Source organism: Lissotriton vulgaris, chromosome 11 (assembly GCF_964263255.1).
Source record: "Lissotriton vulgaris chromosome 11, aLisVul1.2, whole genome shotgun sequence".
Classification (NCBI taxonomy): Eukaryota; Metazoa; Chordata; class Amphibia; order Caudata; family Salamandridae; genus Lissotriton; species Lissotriton vulgaris.
Genome location: NC_141699.1, coordinates 907857181 through 907883533, shown reverse-complemented (window position 1 = coordinate 907883533; position 26353 = coordinate 907857181). Strand labels below are relative to the sequence as shown.

Sequence of the window (26353 nt, the reverse complement as noted above, 5' to 3'; positions counted from 1 at the left end):
CACCGGTACTATGTCCCAGGTGGAGGCTGTGGACAATGAAGGGGGGGGTGACGAACCGGACACCTCGGACCATGATGTGGGGGATGGCCCCTCACCCACACATACATCACCAGTGGGTCACAAAGAGGTGTCCCCGGGGAAGGCCAACATTCCATCTGGGCCTGCCATCTGCCCCACCGTACCTCTAGAGTCCCCCATGCCATCGGGGGCTCCTGCTCAATCCCCTGATACCGGTCTCCCTACTCTTGGCCGCCAAGCCAAACACATCGGCTCCGGACCGGAGGCACCACGTCCCTTCTGTGTCCCCCCCCCCCCCCCCCCCCCCCCAGTGCCGGTGCTGTTCCTCCTGTGGCTGTGCCAGGGGACTTGAGTTGGATGGTCGAGGGTCAACCAGACATGTCCGCTCGCATCTTGCTACAGGTGTGTCTGGAGATACGCTCGATGCGAGCAGACCTAGTCCGATCTATGGACAACATCGGCATCCAACTCCAGTCCCTGACCACAGCCATTACCTCTTTCATCTCCCAAGTGCCTTCCCATACCACCGTCAATGTGTCCCCCTGTCCGTTGGCCCACACTGGTTCCCCCCATACGCCTCGTGTGTCACATTCCCGTGTGGTGCCTGTTCCTGCATCAGCCAGACGTGTGGATGTATCTGACCCTGAGGAGCTAGACATTGTGCTCCTGGATGATGACCAGAAAGACACTTGACTGTTGGACTGAGACATTGTTTTGGACGATGATTTATTTCTCCCCTTGTGAATAGACTGGTTCCCATGACGCTACCTGACGTATTATATTTGTTTTGCCCCACCCAAATCCAAGTTCCCTTCTCCTTCTGCATTAAGATCATCATTTGTTTTCCTTTCTCCCTTCCAAACCGACGGTTTCTTTGTGTTCCTACATAAATGACTTTGCAGTATTATACTTTGTCTGACTAGTTTGACTTCATTTTGAATGTCTATTGCCAAATATAGACACATATTTAGTAAGTCATATGCTATGCATACTACAACGTGTTGCCATGATGTGTTACACTTGTACCTGTCTCACACACACACACACATGCCTACATCGTCAGAAGAGACATACTACACAACAGAATATTACAGTAGTAGATATTTATTGTCAAAATACTCCTAAGGAGCCCAAAACAAATAAGCCATTTTAATGGCGGTCATGTTTGCGTTGCCGCAATCGTGGGGGGGAGGAACGCGGTGAGGGGTGAGGTCGTCGCCTTCGTGTCTGTGGGTGTTGTCCAGGCTGATCAAGAGGTGCAGGTGCCAATGGTGTCTGCACATTAGGTGTCTGTGGCTGGACAAGGGCTGGTTGATGAGGTGGTTGAAGTGACTGTGCAGAGGTTGGTGGTGGTTGGGCAGGTAGTGGGGGTGGTGGGAGTGACTGTGCAGTGGTTGGTGGTGGTTGGGCAGGTAGTGGGGGTGGTGGGAGTGACTGTGCAGAGGTTGGTGGTGGTTGGGCAGGTAGTGGGGGTGGTGGGAGTGACTGTGCAGTGGTTGGTGGTGGTTGGGCAGGTAGTGGGGGTGGTGGGAGTGACTGTGCAGTGGTTGGTGGTGGTTGGGCAGGTAGTGGGGGTGGTGGGAGTGACTGTGCAGCGGTTGGTGGTGTTTGGGCAGGTAGTGGGGGTGGTGGGAGTGACTGTGCAGTGGTTGGTGGTGTTTGGGCAGGTAGTGGGGGTGGTGGGAGTGACTGTGCAGTGGTTGGTGGTGGTTGGGCAGGTAGTGGGGGTGGTGGGAGTGACTGTGCAGCGGTTGGTGGTGGTTGGGCAGGTAGTGGGGGTGGTGGGAGTGACTGTGCAGTGGTTGGTGGTGGTTGGGCAGGTAGTGGGGGTGGTGGGAGTGACTGTGCAGCGGTTGGTGGTGGTTGGGCAGGTAGTGGGGGTGGTGGGAGTGACTGTTCAGGGTGCGGGTGTGTTTGTGTACCTTGGCTGTGGTGCTGTGCAGTTTGTGTTACAGGTGTGGGGATGTGCTGTCCTACAGGCCGACATGATTGTCCCCCTCCCTGCGTTGGCTGTGAAGGTAGACTTTGGACCACTCTCACCATGCCCTCCATCATCTTCATGGCCAAGGCATGGTGTCTTGCACTCTCTTCCCTTTGGATGGATATCAGGTCTCTTGTATTTCTAGACATTTCCTGCCAAGTGCTATCCATCCTGTCCAAAGCTTGGCCCACCCTGTCCACCCCCTGAGGGAATTGGGCCATGTCCTGCAGGAACCCAGATATGTCAGACAGGGTAGCCCCTATGGCCCGAATGTCCTGCCTCACACCTGCCTGCTGTTGGAAGAAGTCCTGCTCCCACTGGCCACCATAGTCATGTGCAGGCCCCCTCTGCTGGTGTCTGCCAGGGATGAGATGAGCAGGTCCAAAAACAGGGAGGCTGGCAGGTAGAAGTCTGTGGGCAGGAGAAGGGTTCCCAGGGGATACCTGGTCCACAACAGGGCTGGCACTTCCCACAGATGGTGGAGAGAATGGCAGGGATTCACTGCGTAGGGAAGAGTGGGTAGGGGAACCACCATGTCGGTCCCGGACGTGAGGGCTGTGAGTGAGTGATGTCTGTGAGTGGATGTGTGGTAGCTGTGTCTGTGTTGATATTTGCCGTGGTATTGATAGTCTGAGAGGAGGCAGACAGGCGTTGCTTGTCAGAAGATGTGAGGCGGGGACGTCAGTATTGTCATCCCCGGAGTCTAACAAATTGTACTCATCATCCTCCTCAAAGGCAACGTCCTCTTGCTCTTGATCCTCCTCCTCTCGGGCATGAGTTGCAGCCGACATTGCTGCCTGGAGGATCAGGGGATTCTCCCCTCGGATTTCCCGTCTGCCACTACTGGTTGTCGGTCTGTCAGCCTCTTTAACAGCATCATCTGAAACACAGAGGTTGCAACTGTATTGGTGATTGACCAGGTATTACATGTGCAGCAACACCAGGGTTTTATTTACTGCACTTTGCATCAGCAGATGAGGATCATGTGATCTGGTTTGGATACCACCACAAATGGCCGCTCACACCATAGCCCTGAGGTGTTACACGGAGATCTACATGATACTAGCAAACTCACCAGTTCCAGCCACAACTCTCTGTCCCTTTGCGTTCCCTCCTAGTCTATCCTGCTGCACCTGTCTCACCATAGTAGTTGTAGACATAGCTGTAGAGGGTAGAAACAACATTATCAACAATCTGCCTCACCAAATGACAGACATGCATATGTGTCACTCCTGGTCTGTATTTCACTTAGTAATCAACAACTGTTGATTCCATGTAGAAGGGGATCTTGATCTATGTAATGGCTTTGTAATCTGAGCTGTTGACACTCCTCATGCCCAATTTACCTGAGGGACAGGTGCGTGACAGTTTCACAGCTGCAGCCAGGATGTCATGCATCCCCCGGGATGGTGTCCGCTGCAGTGGTCTCATCCTGTCAGCACCTGTGATGAGAAATACATGTCCATATTTTCGTACAACAGATTGTAGCTATGAGAACAAATGACATTCTCATTAGCCATTTGTGGATAATCAAGGACGCTGTGCAGCATGCATAGCTCATTGACTTAACAAGTGGGCACCTGCTCACAAGCAGCATTTGCAACCTTACAGCCATGCGGCACTTACATCAATTAGATGACACATCAACTGACAGGCTTGTATGAGAAGGTTACTGATTTCACCCTTACCATTGTGACTGACTATTTTCATGGGTGTAATGTTGTGTGTTGAGAAGTCAGAAAGGAGTTCATGTGTGAGATGTGCAATTGTCAGGGGCCTGATGTTGCCCATATGTGCTTCCCTACCCATGAGGTCACACAGCTCATTATTGAATGAGAGAACGCAGATTACTAATGTCCATCCTTTGAGTGTTCTCTGTTCCCATGCTCCATTTCCAACATCATGGTACTACTCACATGACAACAGATAGTGTCTTGTGTGTGCAGCAGACATCCAAACCTCATATTTCATACACTCGCCAATACATGTGGATATGGTAGAAGGGAGGCAAGCAGAAGACAACATTTGGATTTGATCACACATTGCAGAGGAGGTGAGAAGCTTTGAATCTTCGCACCTGCACTGGATTATCCTGTTGCTCTTCAGCAAAATGATTTTGCAGGTGTAACTGCATGAAGAATCACCTCAGCAGCCCCTACACCCATCTCACAGGTACACAACTGGCACCAGTGTGTGCCTCAGCCATGCCAATTTCATATTGATTTGTGCATGTTAATTTTCCTAGGTATTTAGCATATCATTGACTTGCAAGCCTGTTGTGTTGTGGAGGTTTCTCATGACACATTGTTCTATTGTATGTCCATTGTGCACACACTTGGCATACATTTTGTGTCAGCATCTCATCTGCCACCAGGGTCTGATCGGCCATGTGTTCAAATGCCCCATGTGAGCATATTGTGATGCAGGATAACAGTGTTGTACAACACATATGGTGGGGGTGAAAGGCACAGTTCATAGGCATTCAGCAAGCTTGACTTACCATGGCCCAGCACCGGATCAGTCTGTGGTCCCTGGGCAGATGTGAAGTCCAACCTAGTAGCAGGAGTCAGTGGGCGTCTGGGGTTATGGGAGGACGGCATTGTACCTAGAATGATAAGTTTGTTTGGCAACTTTACATTCCTGCTGCCACATGTGATGCATTGGATTCCTGGCACAGGACGGGCACAAGCAGTCATGGTCACCACCGTTGCAGTAGTGTGTCATACATTATGTAATGTGTGATCCCACATATAACTTAGATTGGGCCCACTACCTTGATGCTACCTATAGCACAATGACATGCCTACGACTCCAGAGGTAAAGTCCACTATCGTGTTTTGTTGAAGTCCGAAATTTATCCATCCAATGTACGCAGTACATGATCAGCTCTGTGGACTGTGCTGAACAAAGTATGTATGAAAGATTTGAAGTTGGACAGTGTATGCATTGTCAATACTACAGAGACTGCTATCTCCCTGTTTGGTCTTCATTTCCGTATCGGTGCAAATGCTACTTCTTGATTATGTCTACAAACACTATTACAATATGGTGTATACACCCTTCTGACTTGTTGTGGCCCTCGATTACAGGATTGCTTTCCCCGTTCTGGGTCTGTTGATGTAATACATGTTGTGTGCCACATTTACAAAGGTATGATGAGGCAAGACATGTTATAATTTGTATTTCGCTGTTCACAAATGTCATATGTAAACGGTGAATGTCCATTGACGTCTCCAATTGTCATGCAGCAAATGTAGCATAAATGGTTGTCTTACATAGCTGGGCACTATTTGTCCCTCTGTTGTCTACTGACCATGTATGCTTTTTGACCATCTCCTTTGACTTACCAGTTAGTGTGGTTGACATGCCTTCATCGGTACGTTGCCGAATCCTCCTATGCGATGCGGTGACCTCTGCTACTGAAGTTGTCGGTGCTCTGGCTGGATGTGTCAATGGGTGAGAAGAGAGAAAAGTAGACAAATGGAAATGTGCTTGTGTAAAGTTTCTGGGATTTGCCCATATCTTCTGTGTGATAACAGTATTGCGTGGAACTGTCGCAGACTGGGCAGGTAGGAGCAGTGGTGTGTTGGGGATGTAATGGCGTGGCATATTGGAAATTGGACAACAGGATAGGTGTTGGACATGTTTACATCAGAGGATACTCTCACCATCTGCTTTGTGATTTAGGCCAGCACAGGGTGATGTACTGTTTGGAGACTTTAGTGGCAGGTTTACAAGCCCCTGGGGAAAATAGATTTACACTGTGGTTGCATCACTCCTGTGACACAACAGTGGTGTACAACAGACAACACATTTAGGAGTATTTGCACCGTGACGCTACTATGGTGAATCGTCATGTTGTGAGGCCCTGCGCTACGTCAGCTTGGAGGTGGCAGGGTGTGCACTCCTTTGGAGTATGCCGCATCCAAGTGAGTCAGTGTAATCTACATCAGTGGTTCCCACACTTCTGACTCCTGAGGACCCCCATTGAGTCACCACTGGAAGCCGAGGACCCCCATGCAATTAGTATGAGTTAAATTTCAATCATTTTAACAGTAATTTGAGAAAAATACACACGTGTGCACACAAAACAAATACTCAAAGTACTAAGTATTTTGGGTCAAGATGTGCGACTATTTAATGTAGCGCCTCGCAATTTGCTACACTTTTCAAGTGGTAATTTGCGAGTCACTAAATGAAATGTACAACAGTGTGTTTGACACTGTCTGGGATTCCCAATGGGGTCGCTAATTGCGAGGTTCATTTATATTATTGAGCCGCTCGCAATTTGCAAGCCCATTGGGAATGCCAGCCCTCCCAGGTATGGTGGCCTGCTGGGCTCTGCAGGCCACCATGTCGGGGCCAACTTTTCAATATAGCAGTTTAGAAAAGAAAATGCTGCCTGTTTACAATGCATTTTGTAAAATCAATCAAGTAACTGTAAAGTTGTCTTTACATTTTGCTAAGGGCAGGCAGAGGTCCCTGGGACCACTGCCTGCCCTTAAAATATTATTTTGCTTGCTTTTGCTAAGGGGAAGGGGTCCCCCGGAGACCCCTTCCCATTAGCAAATGCATTACCATCTACTTGAAGTAGGTGGTAATTGTGACTGTTTTGCGACCACAAACATTTGTACATGTTTTTGAGACTCGCTAATTGGAAGGGAATGCTGCTTCCAAATCGCAAGTTGCTAAACCTATTTAGAGAGTTGCAAACAAATTTGAACTTGCTAAATTGGCTATGTACATGGCCCCATAGGTTTTTGCATGCGCAAACGGGTTAGCGAACCCGTTTGCGCATTTGAAAACCGATCGTACATCTGGCCCTTAGTGTTTTATGTAGAAGTAATAGGCCCTCTGTCAAATGTATTTCATTTGTTTTATAGCATCTTTCATACCAATGTAGAATGTCAGAGCACTTTCCAGCACACACATATAGAGACATAGAATCGTACATGTAAATGTGTGTATATGAAGTGTTTTAAGAGTTCTTGGTCTGGAAAAGCACAAACTCAGTATTCAGAACATGACACAGGGGCTAGCATTGCCTTTAGCATACAAAACGTTTTTCTACCCAATAATTTCTTCTTAGCAGCATCAGGATAAATAATAACTGGGAGATGTTTAAGTTACAAACCGGTACCATGCAATTTGCAAGCAGCTCTTTGATGACAGTTTATAGGTCCCTCTGCTAGATTATGATTGTCACTCATGAAGAGCACAGTAACAAATGAATCTCTGTGACAAAAGCAGTAACCACAATCCTAGGTACATACAATACTGCTTTTCAAGATGCATTTTATACTTTCTTTGCAGTAGGCACATTTCTACTCTGTGCTACATTTGTTACATTGCAGCTGCCACAGAACAACATTCTCCTCATGCTCCAGCAGGTACATTGATCACTGGCATTATCTTGACACGTTTATTGTTGCTGGTAAGCTGCTAATTATACAAGAAAATTTCTGTGCTTTAAAAAATGATGCCTATGGACCCCATGGTAATGTGTTACGGACCCCTGGGGTTCTGCGAAGCACAGTTTGGGATACACTACTCTACATTATTTCACAGTATCACCTATCAGAGGCTGCTGTGACGCAACAATACGCCTGCTTGAGGCAGATGTCAGGAGTGGCACAGCACGTTAGGTATGGGCAGTACATGGATATTGTTGGAGTTGCAAAGCTCTTCCGACACAACTTCAGCAAAGCCCCCCCTACACACCATCAGATTCAACACACATCTGTCTATCCCTGCACCACAGTGCACAACCATATGTACACGACACATCAGTGTTTGCGCAAGGCTTGAATTGGTCACATGTCACATTGGTACTGGCGCTTCCCTGCTTATGTTTGTCTTTAGCTTATTTATTTATTAAACTTACTTTTAAATTTCCATTTGTCATTGCACATTTTCTGTCAATATGTACAGTTATTGAATTAGCTGGGTTGTGTATGTATGGCATCAGTACTGTGCACATGTTTTTAATTGGGTGGGGGGGTATTAGCCTTTTCTGATGCAAAGCATTCTGGGACTTGTGGTGCTGCGTAGTGGGTGACACATGAGTCTCTGACTAACCATATTTTTATATGCACTTAGGACAATTTCATGACAGTGTAACACAGACAATCTCTTCATGCACATTTTCTTTTCATTCCACTTACCTGGTACCACGTGGCGGACGTCACTGACAGGCAGCCCATGGACCAAGTGGGGGTGTATTGTTGTCAGGATGTCCTCCTCCTGTCGGGTGAGCTGGATGCGGGGTCCAGGGCATGCAGCAGGGAGGATTCTGCGCAGTTCTATCGTGGAATATTTTTCCTTGACCCTCTGCTTTTCGTCCTGCCACTTTTTTTTAATGTCCTGTATGGTTCGCCTCTCCACCCCCAGGGCTGAGACAGCAGTGGCTATCTGCTGCCATAGTTCTTGCTTCTGTGCCCCACTGGTGCAATATGGTGGTAGCCCATGTAGGCGATTGTGGTGCCTTACAATGTATTCCACTAGCATGGTGGTCTCCTCTGCAGTGAAATTTTTTTTCCGTCTCTGCTCCATGTTCACTGTCACTGAAAGCATTGTAGGAACAGTCTCTCTGTGTCCAAACCTGTTTCTTCACTGTGTACTGCTTTTATGTGTTTTGTGGTACTGGTCAATTAGTGTTAATTAGCTTCAGCTGGAGCGTGGTGGGGGATGGTAGGCAGTGGCAGCATACACCATGGCAAAATGGAGCTGTTGGCTGGGATTGGCTGCTGTGTGTCAGCTGGTCCATGTTGGGGGATGGGTGGACCTTGGCCAGGTGTTTCCTCTTGGCTAACATGACAAACGGCCCGCAATCGTAATTTACGGCCCGTAATCGTAATTTACGGCCCGTGATCGAAATATACGGCCCGTAATCGTAACTTACGGCCCGTTATCGGAATTTGCGCAGATGTGCGGTAAAGTCCGCCAAAGTGCCGTACTATCCGGCCCTGTGGCGGAAATTACGGCCCGGCAGCGGACGTAAAGTTAGTAGTCGTAAGTCTCTTCTGTGAATCCCGAAAAGTAGTAAGTTCATTCTGTGAATCCCAAAAAGTAGTAAGTTCATTCTGTGAATCCCGAAAGTAGTAAATTCATTCTGTGAATCCCGAAAGTAGTAAGTGCATTCTGTGAATACCAGATAGTAGTAAGTGCATTCTGTGAATACCAAATGTCTTAAGTTCATTCTGTGAATCGGGCCCTCAGCCTTCATCATTGTCACGGAAGGCTGTAAATGATTATTTTATACTGTCGAAATGGTCATTTTTGTATTTTGGAAACCTTAAAGCATGGCACAATTTGTCACTTGTATATATAGGTTCTAATTTCAATTGGGACACCTTACACCTTCTTTTACATGAATTTATAAAGAAGAAAGTTATTTACTCGTTGGGCTCTATGAGTGTTCTTCTGAGTTTTTGCATCTTTTTCCCTATTGATTGCCATTGTGCTTAACAAATATTATCATTATCAGTATTATTGCTACTGTCTGATTGCTTCCACAGGTACCATGTTTTTTTAAATATAACTTATACCCTGGTTCCCTGTGAGTAGGGTGATCCTTGTCTCTCCTGAACTTGCATAGAAAGAGCAATGTATAATGGTATCTAGAAATGGGAGGTAACGTAGGGACGTAAACTACAGTTCCTTTGCAATTTTTGGGCTTGTATCTGCAAAAACACATTTACATAGTAATGCCCTTTTAAACATGATAAGATGCCTTAATAATAATATTATTTTTCTTAAAATACCTGGCTATCTTCTGCCCTCCTCATGGGTTCCTCATAGCAGGAATTACTAAAAGAAAACGTTAGGTAGTAATATAGTCAGAAATAATTAGCGTCTGTTGGCACCCTGTATTCAATGCATTCACTAGAGAAGAACTAACAATTGAAGCATTTGTGCAAAAATAAAAAATAAGGGTGTACTCACCAACAATCAGTGTGATGCCCATGCTGAGGGAGCTAACCCATGCTGTCAAACCTCGACTTTGATTGAACTCCTCAAGCCACTCCATGTTTAATATTCCTAATGCCATCTGTGAGCCCATCACAAATATATGAATAAGGAAGGAGGAGAGGACGATCATCCAGGCCCATCCTCGGTCTATGCTAGGATTAAGCCTTCCTCTTTTCAAATTAAGTTTTAAGTCATCTTCAGAGTCACCATCAATATCTTCACCGTTGGCGCCCATTTTTTCTTACAGTATTCTGCAACAAAAATAGCAGCTGATTACATTTAACATAGACTACAAAATGAAATTGATGTTTTCATGCATTTTGCTTTTCTAAAAACAACTCTATGTTTGCAAAGACGGGTGGGTGTATAGCCAACTCAAACAAACAAACTTTGTTCTCTTCTCATTTCTCCAGTGCTGTGCCTCCACCACTAAGGCTAGGCAGTAAAGTAATGTTCCTATGGGAAGCCGTTCACATAAAATTACAGATCCCCATATAGGACACCTCCTGAAATGCATTGCGTGCTGCACAATGAATATGATACATACAAGAAAGAATGTCATATGCGTCAAAATAATTATGATACCTGGGAGAATGAATCTGACTTTTACAAGAACAAATAAGAAGAATGGTGGAGTGAATATGCTACTTAGCGATTAATACACACACACTTTAAATTGAATACCAGATATACTCTATATTTATCAGCTATACTGAAATAAATATGATACTCACTGTAAACAATATATCAAGCAATTAAATAACTACAATATGCATCACAAAAGAATGGAACATTTCTTGAAATGACTGACAAATGCCTAGAGGATTATGACACATGCTGAAATGAATATCAGCTACAGCAGTGAATATCTTATAGTCTGAAAAGAGTATATTGTACGGTGAAAATAATATCACATACCTTAAAATGAACATTACATGTGTTGCAATGGCTATGAATTCAGTTGAAATTAACATTATCGAGATTGTAATGAATATTAGATATACAGAAATGAATAGGAGATAATTTAAAATTATTTTAACTTGTTTTGAAATTTATATAAGCTCTATTAAAATGAATTTGACATGACTTAAAATGAATATGACCAACACTGAAATTCTCACGGCATTTGTCAAAATGAATATGGCCTGCATTGAAATTAATATGATACATATTGAAATGGATATTAAATAAGGTAAAATAGATATGACACATGGCAAAGTTAATATTCAGAGTGTTAATATGATTATGACATCTTTTGAAACAAATATACCATTGATTGAGAGGAATATGACACATGTTAAAATTAATATGACATGTTCTAATATGAATATGAGCTTCATTCAAATTAATTTGGTTTGAATCTAAAATGAATATGTGTAACGTTGAAATAAACATGATATTTATCAAAATGAATAGGCAGTGCATTGAAAGTTGTATGATACACATTGGCATGAATATTATATGTGGTAAAATGGATGCAACGTTTGTTTAAAAGAATATAACAAGTGTTAATATGAATGCAAAACCCATTGAAAGGGATATGACACAGGCTAAAATGATTATGAAATGCGTTGAAATGATTATGAGACCCATTGAAATTAATTCAACAAGCATTAAAATGGATTGACAATACTAAAATTATAATGTTGCTCGTTAAAATGAATATGGCATGCTCCGAAATGAATATGCTACAAATAAAAGTGAATATAACATATTTTGAAATAATTATAACATACAATGAAATTTATATGGCCCATGTTAAAATGAACATGTCAAGTATTAATGTGAATGTGTTATACATTGAAACAAGTATAACATCCATTGAACGGAATATGGCATATGCTAAAATGAATATTAACCAATTTTAAACAAGTATGCAACCTGCTGAAATTAATATGCCCTAAATCAAAATTAATATGAGATTGAATAAAATGAATATGACACTTTTTGAAATGAATATAAAACTATCTGAGATAAATGTGGCATCCATTGTAATAAATAAAGCACATATTTAAATGAATACCAGCCATGTTTAATTAATACGACTCATGTTTAAATGAAAATGCCATGCTTTGAAGTAATGTTGATTTGCTTTAAAATTAAGGTTGGAAATTGAAATTAATATCATATTCTTAAAGTATATGATATGGGCTAAAATGAATGAATTAAAATGAATTTGACAAATATTTAACTGAAAATAAAAGAAAGAAACATCCTTTATCAGGTATCCATTATAATACATAAGTTTACCACACAGGTAACTACCACACAGGTTAGTATTTCTACCTTAACCGCAAGTACATTGCTACAGAGGTAATTATTTTTTCAATTAACAATGTTTTTCGGTGCATGTAGAGGTAAAGGGAGGAAAGGATGCTTTCAAGGTTTAAGGCTGAGTAGAGAAAAGGAAGATAAGTGTAATTTAGGATTCAGAGTACGGCACAGCTGTACGGTGGAGTGCCGAAGAGTGGAATACCATACAGTGGAGTTGCGCAGATTGAGGTCGTATAGTGTGGAATAGCATTGAGTAAAGTGGTGTAGAGTAGAGTTTAATACAGTGGAGTGCCATATAGTGGAATAGCGTGGAGTGTTGTGTCGTACGGTGGTGTGGCATACAGTGGAATAGCATAGAGTAGCGTGGCCTACAGTATTTGTATTTAAAGATGTATAGAGCCCTTTGTACCAGAAAGTGTCAACGCACTAGCTAAGGCGAGCAACTACAATAGAGAGGACCAGCCCCATAACTTACGGCAGAGAGAAAAGTCACATTTTCAATTGCTTATGAAAGGAAGAATGGGAGGAGAGACTTGCAATGTGTATAGTTAGCGTATTCCACAGCTTAGCAGCGGCAACACTAAGAGCACACCCTCCGCGTTGGCTTTATGAAATCTAGGAATTTTCTTTCACCTTCCTGAGAGAGGCAGACCTCAGCAGTATATTTGGGATATGCCAGTGAAAGACTGTTTTCAAATGCAACAACCCTTGGCAGTGGTGGGCAGTATGAATGAGACAGAGAGCTTTAAAGGTCACACACTTTCTGACCAGCAGCAGTGAAGGAAGCAAATGCCCTCTCTGGTCGACCATTGTTTAGGAAGATCCAGGACTAGTGGGTAGCCTCATTCTGAATAGTCAAGTCTGAAGTACATTAAGGGTGGAAATATTAATGGTTATGAACAGAGCATTACAGTAGTCAAGGCGTGCTGTAATGAGTGCAGTGCCTAGGGCAACTCTGAGCTCAAAAGGAATACAAGCAAATACCTTTTTTTTAACTTTTAATAATGTAGAAATATGAGCACATAATCCTCTTGGCCTGCCTATCAAAGGCAAGGAAGGTGTCAAGAATCACAGTGGATTTGCGTTGAGTGGAACAGCATATAACGGGGTAGCATACAGTGGAGTGGGGTAGAGTGAATACTACACAGTGCAGTGGCATAGACTGGTGTTGCGTACAGTGAGTTAGTGCAAAGTGGAGTGGCGTAGAGTAGAGCGGTATTCAGAGAAGTGGCATAGAGTGGAGTAGGGTACAGTGGAATCGCGTAAATTGGAGTGGAGTACAGTTGAACAGCGTGGCGTGGAGTGCCATACAGTGGAGTGGCATAGGGTGGAAAAGTGAACACTGGAGTGGTGCACAGTGGAATATCGTAAAGTGGAGTGATGTATAGTGGAGTGGAATAGAGTGGAGTGGATTATGGATGTAGTTGAAACAGCTGGAATGTAGATGCAAAACAATGAATTTACGAATTTACCAAGCAATGCAGGGCACCACATGGTGGCCTTGCATTACTTTGTGCATCTGACTTAAATAGTGTGTTGCCCATGCGTTACACAAGGATAATGCAATACAATATATACCTAGTATATCACTGTAACTTCACGGTATTGCGTGGTACATGACAGGGATAAGGCAGTATATGATTGGCTAATGGCTCTCTTTACAAAATTATAAGGCCGCCATATAATTTTGAATACATTTTGGCTGTGTTCTAGGTAAAGGCCCTAGATATAGGTAACTAGTAGATTGTAGTCTTGTTCGCTCCCTATTATCACTTTATTAAATGGGTAATAGGTAGGGAAATTTTTTAATATATGTTTCACAGATTTTTAAAGCAAGTTTAGGAAGCACCATGCTAGTACCTAGCAAGTATGTTTTCTTTGAATGTTTGTTATTTAAAAAAAAAATTAAGTAGCACAGTCATTTCTAGGTATTACTGCAGTACTGGGTAGACATTTTAAAGAATTAAATATATTAAAAATTGTAAATACACCGTACTAAATTATTTATTGAGGTATAGTGTTTACAGTATTTTTTCCAATTTTTGAAGGGAGGTGGGTTGAGGGTTAAGGAGCAGGTGTGGTGAATGGATGAATGAGGGGTGATAAGTAAATCATTGGGATAATGGAAATTGGAGATAGGGATGAGTGATTAGGAATGAGGAATAAGAACCGAGGCATGAGGCGTGAGGGATTAGATTGTCCTAAAATAGACACGGTGATGAACATTTTAGGGCATCATCTTTTGTTAATTTCACTCATTACACAAAGCAAAAAGAATAGGTAAACAACAAGAGATATAGAATCGTGGATTAGGGGTAACAATTGAGGAAGAAAAAAGGGAGTGTGAGGGAAGAAGAATGAGTGATGAGCAAGTACTTTATTTGCCTCCTTTGCAGCCAGGGGTCTCAAAGAAAGTGGCAGGAGTAGCAGGGAGCAAGCCAGAGGTCACAGTTGCGACCCCTCACTACATCCAAATGACTTCCATGGTAAAGAGCTGCAGGAGATAAGGAGTGACTACTGAGGAATGAGGGAGGTGAGACATGGAAGATGGGTTATGAGGAATGGGAGTGGCAGATAAGGCATTTGAGGAGTGATGTATGCCAGATAAGGTTTAAGGGACGAGGGCTGAAGTATGATGGAGGATGACTGAGGAATGAGGAGGGAGCAATGAGATGTCTTAAAAGGGATTAGGTACAGCACATTTGAAGGATGGCAAATGAGTAATGGAGGATGAGGAGTGAGAGATTAGAAGTAAAGAATGAGAAATAAAGTGTGAGGACCGAAGGTTGATAGGTGTGGTTTCAGTGACAGATGTAGAATGAGGGAACAGTGAGGCATGATGAGTGAGAAATATGGGGTGAATATTGAGAACTGTGTCATGAGTAGGGAGGGTTAAGGATATCCTAAATGGTCAGGGTGATGGACATTTTAGGAAAACATATTTTGTCCAATTTCTGTGTTACTGTTGAAGAGAGGATGAACAGTAATGGATGGCTGTAGACTAGAAATCAGGGGCAAGAGTGTGGAATGAGGGATGAAGAGTGAGGGAAGCGGGTGATTTAGTGAGGAAGTAGCATAGAGGAATAAGGCACGAGTTTTGAGTCTTGGGGATGAGAACTGATGGAGAAGGAGAACGTGAATGAGGGATGAGATACAAGATGAGAAGTGAGAGTTGTGGAGGAAGACTACAGGTAGGAGTAATTAAAAGTAAGGGATGAGAGTTAACAACTGAGAAATGAAGGATGAGGAGTCAGACATCAGGGCTAAGCACTGAAGAGTGATAGATAATATTAAGGAATGATGGTTGATTAAAAAAGTATGAAAAACAAAGAAAGAGGAGTGCGGGCAAGAGGGTACAGAAATAGGAAAGAAAACTGAGTAATGAAATGTAAGTGATCAGAATGTCCTGAAACAGACAGTGTGGTCAACATTTTAAGTTATCACCATTTGTCCATTTCAGATCATTTCTCAGAGGGGGAGGTATGAGCTTTGAGGGATGAGGAAAGAAAAATACGAGAGGTGAGGAATAAAGTGTGACAAATCAGTGATGAAGAGTGAGTTGAAGAATGGGAAATAAAGAGATGGAATAAAAGATGAGGGGATGTGGTAAGACAAATGCGAGATGAGGGGTGAGGGATAGAACATTAAAACATGGGTTGAGTGTTGCAGAGTGAGGGATGTGAAGGGTTTAAAGGTGAGAGATGACCTATGTTTGGAGAATAAAGGATGACTGAATGATAGTGATAGATGAGGAGTAAGGGTAGAGGACAGAGGGGTGAGGAAAAAAGTGAGAACCAGAAGAAGGGCATTGAGGAACTCATTTATATTTTGGTGGTCTGCCAACAATCCACCGAGCGATAGAGTAAATTACACTGTCGCCCTGACACCGATGCTTACTGCCAAATTCTATAATGTCTGCTGATGGACATTTCAAGCATTGACAGGAACCACTGTTCCCTCTCTACCAACATGTAAGTCGGACCCTAAGCATGACAGAAGAGAAGTAAAGAATGAAGAGTGAAGAAGAAGGGAGGGGCTGAGTAATGAGGAGTCAAGGGGGAGGTAGGATGAGTAATAGATCTGGAATGATGAGTGAGTGTTAAGGAGTGAGAGGGGATACATGAAGAGTAAAGGATGTGGAAGGATAAGGGCTGATGGATACGAATTAAGGTGAGACATGCGTTAACCATCAAAAGAATAAATGAGGGGGAAGGCTGAGAAATGAGGGGTGAGTAATCAGGAGTGAGATCTGAGGACTGATGAGTGAGGTATAAGGAATGAGGTAAGAAGGATAAGGAGTAATGTGAGAAGTAATGAATGAGTAGCAAAAAATTAAAAATGAGGAGTGGGTGCTGTGGGGTGCGGATTAAGAAGAGAGAGATTCAAAATGAGGGATCTGATAGGAGTGAGGGATGATGAATAAGTGATATGGGGTAATGGATGACATGTAAGGAATGAGGAGTGAGGGACGAGGATTGGTTAGTAACGCATAAGGAATAAGAGAGGAAGTTTGAGGAGTGAGAGATTGGAAATGAGGAGTAAAGGATAAGGAGTAAAAGCTGATGAATGAGTGAATTAGATTGAAGGGTAAGGAATAATAAATAAGAGATGCAGAATATGTGAGTTAACCTGGCTAGGTCCAAGATGGCGGAGTCTGCCACACTCTGAATTTGGCGCTCTGACCTGGGTGATAACTGCTGGTAATGGTGGTGCGGCGACTGCTGTGTCAGTTGGTGCGGCCTACCTTGGCCTGGCTTCATGGATGGAATTCCATGTAAAAAGGCTGGGAGGTCCCACTTTTTCCCCTCTGTGGTGATGGCAGGTAGCAACATGGACAGGGGCATTGAGAAGGATATGCAAACAGGTCCATGGAGACAGGTGAGTGCCCTAAGGGGATGGAGAGGAGCCTGCTCAAGCTTCCGTGTATTGGGGGATATGCAGAGAGGGTGAGGATCCCCTTGAAAGTACCAACCACTGGTGACATGATCTTGTGGGGCTCCCGGGAGTCTTGGGTCAGGACGTGGCTGCCCTCATCAAGGCCTGTTACTGATGCTCACCACTGAGGCACATACATCTTGGTGAAGTCTGAGTTAACCCTGTGCTATGTAGAGACACTATACAGCAAATGGATTGGCTGCTGTGCCACGCTACTGGGACCAACCTGGGGGGAGCCTGCTGTAACTCCCGTGTCAGGAATAAAAGTGGATGTGGACCCCAATGTATTAATTGTGTAACATTCTTCCTGGTGTCCAGTCCCTTGCCCTAGCAACGTGGGAGTGAGCTGCAGAGGAGTGGACTGCATTGAGAACGGTGAGATCTGCGGCATAAATACTGTAGGGCGTTAAGACTCTACTCATAGCTGAGCTTCCCCAGCAGCCACAGCATCCCCCAATGATCATACATCCTCACCACGCTGGGAACGAGGGGCTCTAGGCAGGGCCCAACTGCCTATACCCTTGTATACATGATGGGGAAGAGAGACACTATGTAAGCTAAAATGCACTTTAAAACCAATAAGACAGGCATAGCTCACTCATCACAACAAGCTCTATTATCTCAGCCACCACAAAAATGGACGATGATGACATGAAGTCGCATGTAGTGCATATCCAGTAAAGCCTGACTTTTATAGGTAACGCGATTGAAATGTTTACCTCTAGAGTGGACAAGCTAATCACTGCTCTCAGCAACCATGAAAACAGATTACTACAGCTAAAACTCGAATTTCCACTCTTGAGTACAACACAGCTGCCTATAATAAAAGAGCAGGTTTACATCAGTAAAGTGCGAAATGTCAGAAAAGTGAGGAACAAGCACTTGGAGGACGATCATTGTGCAACAACTTGTGGATCTTAAGGTAAGCCTGAGACAACAAACACAGGCAATATGGCGTCTCGAAACCCCCTTTGGAGCTGACAGCTTTTTGTGTTGTTCGTTGTGGAAAGGGCTCACTGATCCCTGGGCCCTAGACTCTCACCTTGGGCCCAATTTTCTCTAGAAGGTCAACTTTAGTGATCAGAATGCAGCCCTGCGCCTGGCCTGAGAAAAGCAGTCACTGACATTCTGACTCATGAGGACTCCGATCCCTCCATTTTTCTGAATTTCACGCTAACAGTCCAAGAGGCCGGGCATGAGTATTTGACATCAAGTGAAAACTTTGCCAAGCTGGAATACAATACACAATGCTGCACCCTGGGCACCTTAAGATCATTCATCGCAACAGGCCCTACCTTTACCTGACTCCTCAAAGCACTGCCGCTTCTGAGCAGTCACTCATCAAAAACTCAAAGGCTGTCTGTGTCACCCCTTGGGACTCCTATCCCAGAGGAGAGTTCCAGCAACGTTGACTGAGGTAACCAATTAACCTCTGATTGATGCAGTCACTTGACAATTGCACCTGATGGACTCTGGTCTTGTTTGCCCCAGTACTACTGGCATTGAGACAGAAGCTCACCAGCTAGAACCGAGGCTTGAGGAATGGGGGAGCACCACTTTAGGCCATGTGAACAAGGGGTTTGGCCCTACTAGAGGTCAGTACGGGCCTATACAAATCTTTTTATACAGAGAAGTTCATGACCACTAACCAATGGCTGTTTATTGATTAAACAGACTTAAACCATGCTGTGAATTCATTTGGTCTTAAGTAATTAATTTACTTCTGTTTTCATATTTTTTAGCATATTCAAACATTATTGAAACATGTCCTTCAAAAAGAGAGACTACATGCAACATTTAACATGTATACACTGAGTTACTCAATGAATTGGACCGAACATATATTACAAAACATACATTAAATACAAAAATGCAACATAAAGTGCATACCTTCTGTTTTGTTTATAAAATCCATGGTGTCTCTTAGTTACAAGGGTACTTCTTGTAAGAAAGGTTTCAGGAAAGTGTCCCCGTATTTGGATATTGGTTGCATTAAAGAGTCACAACCGGAAACAACCATTTTCCCCAGTGACTCTTTAAGATCTTTGTGGATTTTTGGTAAAAAATAGATTACCGGGATTCTGGCATTCTTTTTAGATAGATATTCAAATTCCTAGATTCCTTGTTTGAAGCCCTCTTTTGTGACTACATTGATCAAACTCTGGGATTCTAGTATCCAATAAATAACTGATAGAGAGAACTAAATCACATTAAAATGTTACTGCGCTTTTTTCCAGATCTCATCCAGTCACAAGCCCTGAAGAGAACCCCAAGAGTTATTGAGGGGCTCGAAACGCGTCAGCGTTAACTTTCCCTGGGATAACACCCTAATGATTAAATAATTGTCTATCTGGAGCATTTGGTTGAATAATTTCGTTTGCCCTGTTAGACCTTTAAATATATGTACACAGTGGACAACAGCCTCCACAGGTTTCAATTACTAATGGTGTGGAAATAACCATATATATGGCTGTTGTACATTTTTGACTGCTTGTAGTGGGAATTCACATTGTTTTATGTTGCAATTTTGTATTTAATGTATGTTTTGTAATATATGTTCGGTCTAATTAATTGAGTAACGCAGTGTATACATGTTAAATGTAGCAGGTAGTCTGTCTTTTTGAAGGACATTTATCAATAATGTTTGAATATGCTAAAAAATATGAAAACAGAAGTAAAGAAATTACTTTAGACCACATGAATTCACAAAATGGTCTAAGTCTGTTTAATCAATGTTTATTAAAGAAAAAAACAGCCTTAGTGCTTTGCCCTTTTACCCTTCTTCTGAATGAAGGTAGAGAAACAATGACTTTTTCTTTGACTAAGTAACCAGCATCTTGGCATTATTTATTTCTGCCTTCATGCAGGCAGATGTTCTTGGGGAGTTTAAGTAAGACCAACATTTTTGGTTTGGAATAGGAGTGGAGGCAGCTGGTTAATATGTAAAGATAAACACTCTTCTTGGTGTGAAGATTTAATGAGTATCTTTCAATTTGTAGCAAAGTTGCTGAACTTAGTATGCAAGCACCTCAGTTCTTATCGTGGATTTGGAAGTACACCAAAAACTATTGTGTCGATCAGGGAAAATCACTTTATCTTCTTGTGCCTTCATTTGAGAAAATGTGTAGTTTAATGTAAAAATATGAAAATATTTGTAAATTATGTATGAGGAAAAACAACAACCGTACAGCCTACTATCTAGTGCATTTCAAATGATATGATTCTCCCGATCATATCGTGATTTTGGTAATCAAACGTTAACTGAACACTACACATATAAAACTGCTCATGATCTAGATGCACCTGCTGAAATAAAAATTGTCTTTGTAGAGAGATTGGTTGCTCTTTGGTGCTGAGATTGTAATATATGAAATAAATAAAAGGTTTTCCAAAGCCAGAAAGTCTGGCCCTTGCGCTGTCGTGTAGTTACTATAAAACCTATACAATTCGGACAGCATACACTCTAGGATTGGTGTCAGACTGATTCTGAACTCCCCCACCGGGTATGTTGGCATTTTGTACCAGCTAGCTCACAGCGTCGCTAGAATCTCCTCTTACCAGAGAGAGAATAGTTCTTGGCAACCATCGAACAGGACAACTCTGATCCCTCAGGACCGTGGAAACAATATACTACTTTTCGCTCGGTCACTTGTGCTTGCTTAGTCTGTCTTAGAGAGATACACAGAATAACAGACTGGGCGTTTTCAATAAGTATTTATTGAACAGTTGTTATTCTGGTGTAGAATAAATGAGCTGCAACAACCATTAGACAGTAGCATATATATAGGATTAGAAGTACTATGAAAGTAAATGGATGGTAGAGCTCTACCATCTTGCAGTAATCATGAATACATACAAGTATATAAAATACATGATAATAAAAAGATGCGTACTCCTACGATGCCGCCCTAACTAGATGTACCTAAGTGTACCTAGCATGTGTGTAGGTGTTAAGCCAAGAACCCCTCTAGGATAAAGTCGACCCCATTACCTGAAGTGAGAGACTGTGGAACCTGTCCTGGTCTCGAGTTGTACACCCCGCGAGGGATGTGTTTAGACCACTGTGAGCTGGAGTGTCTGCATGCAGGAACCTCAGCGTCTCTGGTCAGTGTGTCGGCTGGTTAGTCCTGGTCTTCTCTGTCGATCATAGGAAGATGTGATGTAGATATACCCATATGTCTCCCCAGAGGTCCTTCCTCGATGTATTACTGTGTTGGACTAAGGATGATGTTGTGCATGAACTTTATACACAGATATTATTCAGGAGATGTTAGTCCTGCTGAGGTTCCAAGAATCCTCATGCATAATGTATGAGATTTCAAACTAAGCAAAACCAGCGTTCTGAATGCAGTGTCATATATAGGTAAAAAGTCAGTCCTTGTAAACCGGTATAAGTATAATGTAGGGAAGAATGTAGGTGAAGGGTTATGAAGTTACCTGGGCCTATATCAGGGTACCTATATGGAATATAACAGCGCTTGATAGCTAAAAAACGCTGAAAAATTGCTACTGCAGTGCACAACAATAAATGTGATATGTATATACATTGAATGAATTCTCGAACTTCGCCTCCAGCACCCAGAGTTTACTTTATCAGGTGACATGAATTTTCATCTAGAGACATATAACGATGAAGATACAGCAGCCCTAATTTTGGCCTTACTCAAAAGGTGGACTACCCTACCCATTTAACAGGCCATACCCTTGATGGCAGTTTTTCAAACAACCCTGTCTTGATGGTATGGAACTCTCTCTCTCTTTGCTATGGTCTCATCATTGTGCCATTCCATTTGAGAGAAAAATCTCGGAAAACTCACCAAATATCAGACCGTTACACAATCAAAATTACAATAGAGCTTAGCGCCAGATTCAGGCTGAGCAATTCCTTTTACAACTAACAGATTCTCCACCACCACCCATTCTATTTGAGAGAAAAATCTCGGAAAACTAACCAAATATCAGGCCTTTAAACAATCAAAAATACAATAGAGCTTAGCACCAGATTCAGACTGAGCAATTCCTTTTATGACTAACAGGTTCCCCTCCACCTACCATTGGTGATCCTGATGAATTGTCCCTTTAACTACTCTTCTTGGCTCACCACTACCATATCCTCTTTTGCCACAATAAAACAGCAAAAACAAACCAAAGGGAATCTGTCCGCACCCTGGTTTACGCAAAACGGAAATCACTAAAATTAAAATGTAGAAGGCAAGAACGCCAATGGAGAGGCAACTACAGCAATCTGGAAAAAGATAAAAACAAGAAATACCGCTTAGAATATAAACAAGCTATAGAAGAAGAAAAAACACAGTATTTCTCACATAAAATCTAATTGGCTAAAAATTCAATAAAAGAGTTGTTCCAACAGTGACCAATTTGGCCACTCCTTCTAACACTAGAACTATTGAATCAATATAGACATTCTGTAATGCACTACCTAAAACCTTTCTCAATAAAGTAGAAACAATCTTTTGCATTTTTACTGCTCATGCCAGGACAACTACAGAAAAAAACACTGACCCTTCTTCAGCTTTTCCTAAATGCCTAACTCACTTCTCCCTCTTTAATAAGGAGCAAACGGCACAAAATCTGGCTCCCCACTGGACCGATGCCCCCCTCTTACAATAAAATTGGCCACAGACATAATTGCTAAATACCTTACCATCATTTCAAACACCAGGTTGACTACTGGAATTTTTCCTAAACAATGGGGAAAGGTTTCCATCCTACCAATGCTGAAAAATCCAAATCTGAACCCCGAAGATCCCAATAAGTTCCGTACTATTTCAAGCATTCCACTCCCAGCTAAAATTGTCCAAAAAGCAATACACCTTCAATTCTCAACATACTTCCAAGCTAATCAAATCTTAGATTCCACACAATATGGGTTCAGAAGTGAACATAGCACTGAGACAGCTCTGATTACAGCTACAGAACAAATAAGAGCCACACTAGACATTGGAGGGAAAGCAGCCTTGATTCTGCTCGATCTCTCAGCGACTTTAGAAACAGTCAACCACAACGTGGTGGTGGACCATCTAGCAGAAATTGTTTTTAAAGGGAAAGCCTTGATCTTACTTAGCTCCTTCCTTACTGATAGAGAACAAACTGTAACCGTTTTACATCAAACCCTTTTTCTCTGCCTTTAAGAGTCCTACAGGGCTCTTCACTTAGCCCAATATTATTCAACATTTATGTCAGGTCACTGGCCACTCTGGTCAAATCTTTTGGGTTCTCCCTCACGTCATATGCGGATGACACCTAAATAGTTGTTTCTCTGACAAATAGCAATGATAACACCAACATGAGATAAAAAAATCATACGATTGCAATTAAAGACTGGATGAACCTAAACTGCCTTAAACTAACCTCTTGAAAAACTGAGGTGGTCCTCTTTGGTAAAGACATCTATTTTGGTCACCTAGCTAGTGGCCACAGGAAATGGGCACTCTTCCAGTCCCAGTTGATAAAGCTAAAAATCTAGGAACCCAGGTTGATTATAAACTTGTTTGTGGCAACCATGTAAGTAAGTGGTGAAGAAAGTTTTACCTTATCTTCCAGAGCAGTAACGGAAAGTAGTTATCACTTATCTCATCCTGTTGTTGAATAATGCAACAGTCTCTACCTGAATACTGAAAAACAACTTCTGAACAAACTTCAAGACATGCAGAATACTGGGGTTCACATGCTTTTAGGTCTTCCCCAATACCACTCCACCATTCCACCAGACAAGGTCCACTGACTCGAGATTTTCCAAAGAATTTCCTTTAAGACCCTTTGCATCACCTGTAAAGGTCTATAAAGGAGAGGCCCTGAATACCTTCAACAATGCTCCAATTGGCACTGCCCTTACAGACAATTGCCCTCTAGGAACGCAAAAAAAATGTAATAATCCCTAGCTACAGACTTGCCTCCTGAGGAGGGCGAGGCTTTGTACGTAATGCCGTGAAACTTTGGAACTAACTTTCAAAATCAAATCAAATCTATTCCTGAACACTGGCCTTTCAGGGCAGCTTTAAAAACTTGCTTTTTCAATAACTAGCATCTTCAATTTCAATAACTAACCATCTTTCTTTAATGCGGAAGCAGTGCCAAGATACCTTCGGGTAAACATTGCTCTTTATAAATATTTCATATAACATGAGATAATGATTTAGATGTGTGATGACAGAGTGTATTTTTCATATGTAAAATGGTTACTCATACATTTCAATGGTAGCAGAAAGATACATCTAAACCAACAAAAAGAAGGTAAGACTGAAATACTCCTTTGGGCTGATCCAAGATGTTATTGACAATGTGTCAAGCCTATACTGAAGGTTCATGAGTCACCGAAGCCAATGGCTAAAAAGGCTGAACACATTCCTTGAAATATCTATAGAATACTATGGGTTCGCCATGAATGGTGCGAGAGCCACTCCACGTCAAATCTAAAAATGAAAAAAGTACAAATTAAGCACAAAATCACAGAAGTGAGTGGTTCTGCTTCATGGAAGGGTACTATATAGTAAGATTTGGAAAGAAACAAGAATAATGTGTCAAGAGAATCTAAACTAAAATGCGGCTGTGGTCAGAAAATAACAACGAAAAAACATGTTTTTGTGAATTTGGTTGAAAAATGTACATGGAGGCTAAATTTGGGCATGACTAATTATGAAGTGTTTTCCGTTAGGTGCAAAACATGTGTTCAGTAGTGTGACTAATTGAATCTGCGTCTGAGTGAGTGCAAACATCGGTGACAATGATGCATGATCCTGACACAACAGAATACCCATGTTTGCGCTTATGGTTGCCAAGTGCTGCCAAAAGCATTTGATGCAACAGCCTCTTAATGCCGCACTGTTCTGATGGAAGATAACACCTTGCTTCAATACGTGGGTTTAGTGATTCAACGCCATCCACAGGGCAAAACATGAGTTTTTTTTTAAATGTAGGATAGAAGAAAATACCTTTGTTTTCAAAAATGAAATTCCCAATTGAAAAGGAACTGCCTAAAAACACCTTTGCTAATGATGTACATCTTTTTTTGTTCATACTTCATTGTGAAAAACACACTTTAATTACCTTGAAGTATGAGCCAATTTTGTATCTTCATTTTACTTTCAAGCTTGACCACAGCACAGAGATGACCGGTGTGAGATATTCAGATCTACAGCTCAATTTGATTTAGCAACTGCATGGAAGACCATCAAAGTTTTAAGGTTTAAGGCCACATGAAGCTAGATAGAAGATGTCGTAATAAGCTGAGATGGACTTAAATCTTGTCAAAAATGTCTTCTATAGCCATTTCTCAAAGGAGATTCATTCAAACCTCTCTGATAATAGTAAATCTCCTCCACGTTTACCCTGGGTTTATTACTAGGGGCTTTCTGATTCGAAATTTGTGTCTGAATTGCGAATGAAAATATTGGATCAATTATTGTACAGACTCATCAGTTTTCCATACACAATTGTCACCAGGTGTTATTGGACAAAGTTTTACAGTTTAGAACAGGGCAAACCATGTAGTATACTTCTTTTTACATTTACATAGTCCCATGGGCTGGCCCTTTTTTCTTTTGGTGTGAACTTGTCTGAATATATGCAGTGACTTGTGGCAAAGTTCCTACTTCTTCTGGGCTAATCCCTGACCTTCTTGGGTGGACTCCACAGCATATACTAATGCAGGCTTCATAATGGCTGCACCTGTTCTAATCCATACTCCACACCTCAGTTAATTTACTGTGTCAAGTTGAAAAACACCTATTCCTGTAGGTTGCTCCCTGTCTCTTCAGGGTTAGCTCATCGGAACACATAACATGGCTTGTGGCATAATGTCCATCGCAACGGCTGTTCTACCGCCACGTCTAGATGGTATTCATAATATAGAACATAATTGTAAGACTAAAACTTTCAAGGGTTACCAACCTTCCCTTCTGTGTAAAGTCAATGTAGTTTAAACTAATATGTAAACCATTCCAGAGATGCTTGCTATCCGAATGTGCTACAATGTTCATTTTCACACTTTCAACACTTGATAAAGCACATTTGTACCATTAAATGCAACAGCAGGACGACGATTTGAGGGGTCTCTGCCACACTGAGTGGATTGCAAAATACTTTGCAAATTGACCACACCGTACTCACATGCTTCTATCCATCTATACACTAACATTTAATGTATGTGATCTA

At 42.2% G+C, this 26353-nt stretch overlaps 1 protein-coding gene across 5 annotated transcripts in view; it reads right to left on the bottom strand.

Annotated features, from left to right (window-relative positions):
* The window catches only part of SLC16A14 (solute carrier family 16 member 14), a 538310-nt gene that overhangs the window by 95148 nt on the left and 416809 nt on the right, over positions 1-26353 (bottom strand). For 4 of the 5 annotated variants that reach the window (XM_086944042.1, XM_086944040.1, XM_086944041.1 and 1 more), the window contains exon 2: positions 9944-10221. In XM_086944042.1, coding sequence (XP_086800168.1) covers positions 9944-10205 — 262 coding nt within the window. In that variant the 5' untranslated portion in view covers positions 10206-10221. Of the gene's footprint in view, positions 1-9762; positions 9809-9943; positions 10222-26353 lie in introns of those variants that run through there. The other variant, XM_086944044.1, reaches the window with a different exon arrangement.